At 46.7% G+C, this 7353-nt stretch overlaps 1 protein-coding gene across 1 annotated transcript; it reads right to left on the reverse strand.

Annotated features, from left to right (window-relative positions):
- Nucleotides 1-691: 691 nt before the first annotated feature.
- LOC132638468 (uncharacterized) lies at nt 692-6830 on the reverse strand. Its single transcript, XM_060355334.1, has 2 exons — nt 6746-6830; nt 692-6174 (listed from the first exon to the last, which is right to left on the reverse strand). The coding sequence occupies exon 2, from the start codon at nt 6170-6172 to the stop codon at nt 4703-4705; it is 1470 nt and encodes a 489-aa protein (XP_060211317.1). The 5' UTR covers nt 6173-6174; nt 6746-6830; the 3' UTR covers nt 692-4702.
- Between the last annotated feature and the right edge of the window lie 523 nt (nt 6831-7353).

Below are 7353 nucleotides of genomic sequence, written 5' to 3' on the forward strand. Positions count from 1 at the left end.
TTTGGACTCATATCATTAGAGTTTTAGTGGAAAAAACTAAAGGTTTGAACGTTTTGCGAAAATGGTTGATAGGCCTACTTCGGTGTCACGACCCAGCCCCGTGGGCCGCGACTGGTGCCCTACAGGGACACCCCAAACGAACTCACACCCAGACCATCGCAATTCAAACTCAACCGAACTCAGAGGGGTGGCGGAATGTACATCGCCCCCAAAAGCATACACATACATACAAAATCAGAGGCCGACTTGGCCATAGTAGTGTACGGGCCGCTTAAGAACACAAAGCAGACTCACATACGAACACACCGGACCCACGACCCACAAATCTGACTACAGGCCTCTAGACAAAACAGAACATAAGACATATGAACATTGGACGGGACAGGGCCCCGCCGTACCCACTCATCCAAGTATACAGAATACAGACACAACAAAAGATATGTACCAAAAGTAGGCTCCGGATCAAGGGGAGCTCTCCAACACAGCAGACTGAGTAGCCTAAATCGGAGGACCACCCAAACGAGCTTCTGTACCTGCGGGCATGAAACACAGCCCCCGAAGAAACGGGGGTCAGTACGGGAGAAGTACTGAGTATGTAAAGCAGAGGGTACAGAAATCACAAACACAGCGGGAGTCAGAAGGAACAAACACACCGTTATCGCAAACAAAGCAAACCTGTGCGGGAGGCGAACGTACAAATGCAAATCAAATCATGTATAAGGTTTAGGAACGTGGTCACCCCCCGACGCTGGTGCCACAACACATCATAGCTCCGGAAGTTTTCAAATCTCCGTACAATCTCCAGACACATCATATCACACACACATAATATCATCAGAACATATCAAATGCCATATCACATCATAACTCCATAAACGGTAACCGGCCCTATGGCGAGGCCTCGGAAACCGTAACACATCATAACTCCCGAATATAACATAGTGCGCACGATCACAAAGTCGGCCCGGGTACCGACGAACGAAATCATAGCAGACAGCACGAACAGAGTAGTGCAGAAACCATATGCATATCAAACATAATTTACCGAACTCAACATATAATTTACATATAAGTATACACTGACACCAAGAGGCTCGAAGTAGGAATCGGATTGATAAAAGTAGGCATATAGAGGTTACGAAGTTCCGAGCTGTCAAATTCGTAAGAAAACTGTTCATGAGTCACTCTTTCGGAATTCTCACATCATCCAAAGTACAGAACGTGCATTAATGGCACAGGAAGTTTCCAACGCATCCTTGGGTCATAAACAAACAGTCGCAGATTAAAACAGACACAAACGAATCAAACAAACCGAATAAGGGGAGCCTCGGGGCTCGCGGGCCCACCTCGGGGCAAATTGAGGCGGCGGACACAAGTCGCAGGTTTTTGGCTTCATATAGTCATTTACAAAAGTTTCGAAGAGTTTCGGACTCAACAGCACAAGTTATGGAGGTACGAGTGTTCTTTTACCCAAATGGGACCAAAAGGTTTCAATCGCGCTGAATGAATAGTGCTCGAACTTGAACCTCGATTTCCGAGAGCAGAGTTATTCCCGAGATTCCGAAATTTACCTAGTAGGTCTAGGACATGCCAAAAGAATAAGAGGTAGGCTTTACATACCTGGTTGGCGCCTTACGCTCCTCAAATCGCAGTTCCCGTTTCGTCCAGAAACTGCAAATGGTCACTTTTACCAGTTACTATTCATGAGAATCAACACTTTAGTCTTTGGGCTATATTTGGCTACCGAAATTTCGGCAGCACTCCCCCTATAAATCTAACACCCCCGAGACTTAGCTCGGCTCAAAATACAACAACAACAACAACCCAAACATCATTAACCATACAAACCACAATCATATTACATAAACTTCAAAATTGCACTTTAATACATAAGTTGGCAAAATTATTGATTCAACTTCAACATGCCAAATCTATTTCCACATTAGTCCATTCATTCATTCATTCCCAATTATTCAAACACACTACATACAAGTTCCAAATCACATACGAACATCCCCAAAGTTTACTACTTTCCAATTTTCATTCAAAAACACCAAAAGTTACGACGAACGTTCTAACTTGCGTCGTTTCATTCCAAATTCATTATCATCAACCATAAACCTTATTTAAGGTCTTTAGTGTCATAAATATACTATGATATACACCAATATCCCAAAGGTATACATTTTTCCGATAACGTCCGAAATCATTTTCTAACACCAATTCAATTCTCCAAACCTTCATTTACGATACAAATGTCATAACAACGCATTATTCAAACTAAACAAGATAAAACTCCCACGTCTTATACTACATGGAACTCACGGCCAACATACCCCTTTTTTTTCACGCACACGTCATGCACAAACACAACCCCAACCCACAATCTTCACACTAATTCAATCACCAACACATACATATCCATTTCATAACATTAAAACATAAAAATCTTACCTTTTTCTTGAGTTTCCGACTTGCCGCAAACGTCGCTCTTTCTCCGAACTACTTGTATCACGTCGGAGAGCGTCTTGAGCACTTCACCACAATGTAAAACTCAAGATTTTTGAAACAACAACAAGGCTTGGATATTTTTCTTTCTTTTTCTCTCTAGTGGCCGAAACCCCTTTTCTTTGTGTTCTTTGATTTTTGATCTATTTTCTTGATAATTCCAAAGGCAAGTGGATATATATGGATAAAGGGTCATGTGCTAAGCACATGACCACTTAAGATGGATCTTAGGCCATGTTTTGGGCCGGCCACCATGGTCTCTTTGGGCCTAAATTCTTGGGCCAACCTTCTTGGTCCAATTCTTTAAAAATCCCGCTTAGAAATTCCCGGAACTAATTTCCGAAATTCCAAATTTACCCTCGGCCTTCCCCGAGGTCTTGCCATCAATGATTTCATAATCAACATGAGCATAGCAACTTGAATCAAATTATTTCCTCAATACACACAAGTCTTATTTATTTCTTGATTTCCCGTTATACGAAAATACGGGACATAACATTCCTCCCCCCTTAAGAACATTCGTCCTCGAATGTTGAATCGAACTTATGGGTGTCGTACTACTCCGGGAGGGTTCTCTTGATAGTTGTCCTTTATTGATTTCTCTGACATGTCTTCTTTACCAATACTAGGGTAGATTTTTCACATCACTGACTCAAATACCTTCATAATACATTTTCTCATACTCTACGTAATCACCGAACTCTGCACTATATTCTTGTAAGGGACGGACGCTCTCCAAACATCATCGTCAATATCATTTTCTTTTCACACTCCTGAGTTTCCTTACCACATAGTCGTAATCTCACTTTACTTCATATCAGACACTTCATGCCAAACAAATTCAGAACTAAAACCGGACGGATTCATAATCGGAGGCAGACATACTCAACTATGGCGGACGGATTCGTAGTCAACATCGAAGGTACGGAAGCATATCAGACACATCTGAGATCGGAGTCAGACGTACAAAGGCGTATCAAACGAATTCGTAGGCAGAATCAGACACACAGAGATATACCAAACAGATTCACAGTCGAAGTCAGACGTACGGACTCACATCGAACAAACCCAAAATCAGAACCAAAGATACGGAATTGTTTCATACAGAGTCGTGATCAGACAAACCGAAACATATCAAACATACGCGCGGTCAAAATCAAACACACCGAAGCATATCAGATGGATGTATATCCAGAGTCAGACCCACAGAGGTGTGCCAGACAGAAACGGATCCAGAATCAAACGCACAAAAGGTTCATCGGACGGGAACCTAGTCGAACGCAGAGGTACAGAGGTGTACTAGGTAGAGCCTCATCGGAATCGGAAATGCAGAAGCACCACAGATAGATTGTCAGTTTAGGATCAAATCATTCACATTAAGGCTCCAATAATTCATGAGAATTTCCTCTTTATTTGCAAACTCACTCATCGGTCGTTACACAATTTACCTTGCGTCTTACGTATCAACTCTTTCAAAGATTCTATCCATTCACACTGCTCACCTTTCATTTATCTCAACATCAATTGCCGGGGCTCGGCTCTTACCCCGCATAGGCACAAAATAAAAATCATACGCACACACATACACATACACACGCTCACTCATACCTTACTGGCGAACATCTCTGGCTGTTATTCAAATTCGTTCAATTTCCCAAGCGGTGTCATACTCTTTTCCTTTTTGCCCATTTAGTCCGCCTCGTTCCGCGCGGCTCTCGCGAGGGCACTAATTATTCCACACACATTCTATTTATCCTTGGTTACCCCAAATTCTCATTTACATTAATCATACTTACACTTGTGCAAAATTTTGCATTACTTCCCAGGGGGTCACCCATCCCTGAATTGCTCTGGCTTGAGCACGCTTAACCCCGAATCTTTTACGTATTTTGACGCGTTAGGGTTGATATAATTTCGTCAATTGCCCCGCACTACCTTTGTCACGCAATGTTTTTAGGCCAAACGGGGTCTTAGCAAATTTTCGGAAATTTTTCGTAGCGGGTCCCACTTTGTCCCAAAGAAGTCGTTTGCTTTTCTGGCTGTGTGGTCTATCGTTCTAGCCTTCCAACTCCCATATATTTTCCTCCCACATGTACAGATAACTGCCTCGGATATTTTCATTAATTCGGATTCTTACCCTACTTTTACTGACACACACAAAAAGAATACCGCATAATACTGAGGTACAAACCTATCATTGCACATATTTATTCAGAGAAGGGGGTAGTAGTATACCTGGGTCTGTGTCTGGGGGTGCCTCTGGGTCCCGACGACCAGTCAAAGCATAGATGCGGTTCGAGGGACCGCTAGAATCTGAACCCCCACCACGGCCTCTACCGCGGCCCGCTGGTGCTGGCATACCTCGCCCCGTAGAGCGCGTGGCTGAAGGTGTAGATGACGAACCAGCAGCGGACCTCATCGGCGGTGCTGCGCTACCGGAACCACCTGCCCACGGGCAATCCCGCATGATATGGCCCTGGCGGCCGCAAGCAAAACAGGCCCCCGTGGCCCTGAAGCACTCACCTGGGTGCGATCTTCCACAATACGAACACTGGGGTATGGGTGGCCTAGACTGACTGGGACCCCTGCTCGCCTGAGGACCTGGGGCTCTGGAACTCTGGTCTGCCCTGGACGGTCCCGCTCCATCAAACCTCTTACCCGCAAACTGTGTGACCCGGCCTGACGGAGGAAAGTACCCACCGGACTGATACTGAGGCTGCCCGCCCCGGGAATCTCCAGAATACCCTGCTGATCTGGCCCTCTTGGGCCGTCTCCCATCATACTCTCTACTGGGTCGATCTGCTCGGTGCCGGTTCTCCATCCCCTGGGCGTAGGCCTGTAGACGGGCAATGTCCATATCTGTCTGCAATGACACCGCCATACAACCGTCAATCAAGTAACGATCTAGCCCCATAACATATCTATGCATCCGATCTGTCATATCTGCCACCACGGCAGGGGCATACCGGGCCAGGGAATCAAACTCCAAATTATATTCACGGACGCTCCGACCCCTCTGCTGCAGATGCAAAAACCGATCAGCTCGCTCCCGTCGTAACTCTGGGGGCAGAAAGTGGCGGGTGAAAGCAGTCACAAACTGATCCCACATAGCTGGAGGAGCGCCCTCACCCCGGGATAGCTCCCAAGTCTCATACCAATGCGCGGCAACATCCCGAAGTCTATGCGAAGCTAGCTCAACCGACTCGGTCTCTGACGCCCTGACCAAGTCTAATGCACGCCGCATCCCCCGAATGAAGTCATGGGGGTCCTCGTCGGGCTTAGACCCGAAAAACTCTGGAGGGCCGCATAACAAGAACTCCCGAACTCTCAGGCTTTCCCGCCTGTCCTCATCATCATCGTTCCTCCGCCCGCGTCTGCGAGCCTGGCCGGCTACAATCGTGGTCAACAACTGTACGGCCTCCCTCAGGGTCCTATCCTCCGCCCCTGGCTGAGAAGCTGGAGTCTCAGGAGCGGGTACATGGACCTCTGGAGCTGCTGAGGGTCCCGCTCCAGGCCGTACTAATGGGGGTGTAGCAGACCCCTCAGAATGAGGTGTAACCTCAGGCAAATCATAAATACGAGCCCGAGTAGCCCGTTGTGCCTGACTGGTCTCTCCCACCTTCGCCTTGCCCTTCTGGGCCGCCGTTGCCTTCTTCGGAGGCATCACTGCAAACACAACAACGGGTCAGATCAGAATGACCCTAATAACACAGCTCTATCGCACGATCTAAGATTTCAAAGAAAAGGCAACACAATCATCCTAGATGTCCTGTAGCTTCCTGTTTATAGATGTGGTGCACAACACATCGATAAACAAGACTCTACTAGACACGGCCTGTAGACATTCCGAGGACAAACCGCTCTGATACCACTTTTGTCACGACCCAGCCCCGTGGGCCGCGACTGGTGCCCTACAGGGACACCCCAAACGAACTCACACCCAGACCATCGCAATTCAAACTCAACCGAACTCAGAGGGGTGGCGGAATGTACATCGCCCCCAAAAGCATACACATACATACAAAATCAGAGGCCGACTTGGCCATAGTAGTGTACGGGCCGCTTAAGAACACAAAGCAGACTCACATACGAACACACCGGACCCACGACCCACAAATCTGACTACAGGCCTCTAGACAAAACAGAACATAAGACATATGAACATTGGACGGGACAGGGCCCCGCCGTACCCACTCATCCAAGTATACAGAATACAGACACAACAAAAGATATGTACCAAAAGTAGGCTCCGGATCAAGGGGAGCTCTCCAACACAGCAGACTGAGTAGCCTAAATCGGAGGACCACCCAAACGAGCTTCTGTACCTGCGGGCATGAAACACAGCCCCCGAAGAAACGGGGGTCAGTACGGGAGAAGTACTGAGTATGTAAAGCAGAGGGTACAGAAATCACAAACACAGCGGGAGTCAGAAGGAACAAACACACCGTTATCGCAAACAAAGCAAACCTGTGCGGGAGGCGAACGTACAAATGCAAATCAAATCATGTATAAGGTTTAGGAACGTGGTCACCCCCCGACGCTGGTGCCACAACACATCATAGCTCCGGAAGTTTTCAAATCTCCGTACAATCTCCAGACACATCATATCACACACACATAATATCATCAGAACATATCAAATGCCATATCACATCATAACTCCATAAACGGTAACCGGCCCTATGGCGAGGCCTCGGAAACCGTAACACATCATAACTCCCGAATATAACATAGTGCGCACGATCACAAAGTCGGCCCGGGTACCGACGAACGAAATCATAGCAGACAGCACGAACAGAGTAGTGCAGAAACCATATGCATATCAAACATAATTTACCGAACTCA

This window comes from Lycium barbarum, chromosome 4 (genome assembly GCF_019175385.1).
Source record: "Lycium barbarum isolate Lr01 chromosome 4, ASM1917538v2, whole genome shotgun sequence".
Taxonomy (NCBI): Eukaryota; Viridiplantae; Streptophyta; class Magnoliopsida; order Solanales; family Solanaceae; genus Lycium; species Lycium barbarum.

Excerpts from the sequence above, each read along its gene's own strand:
- LOC132638468 (XM_060355334.1), bottom strand. The coding sequence starts at position 6,172 with ATGCCTCCGAAGAAGGCAACGGCGGCCCAGAAGGGCAAGGCGAAGGTG.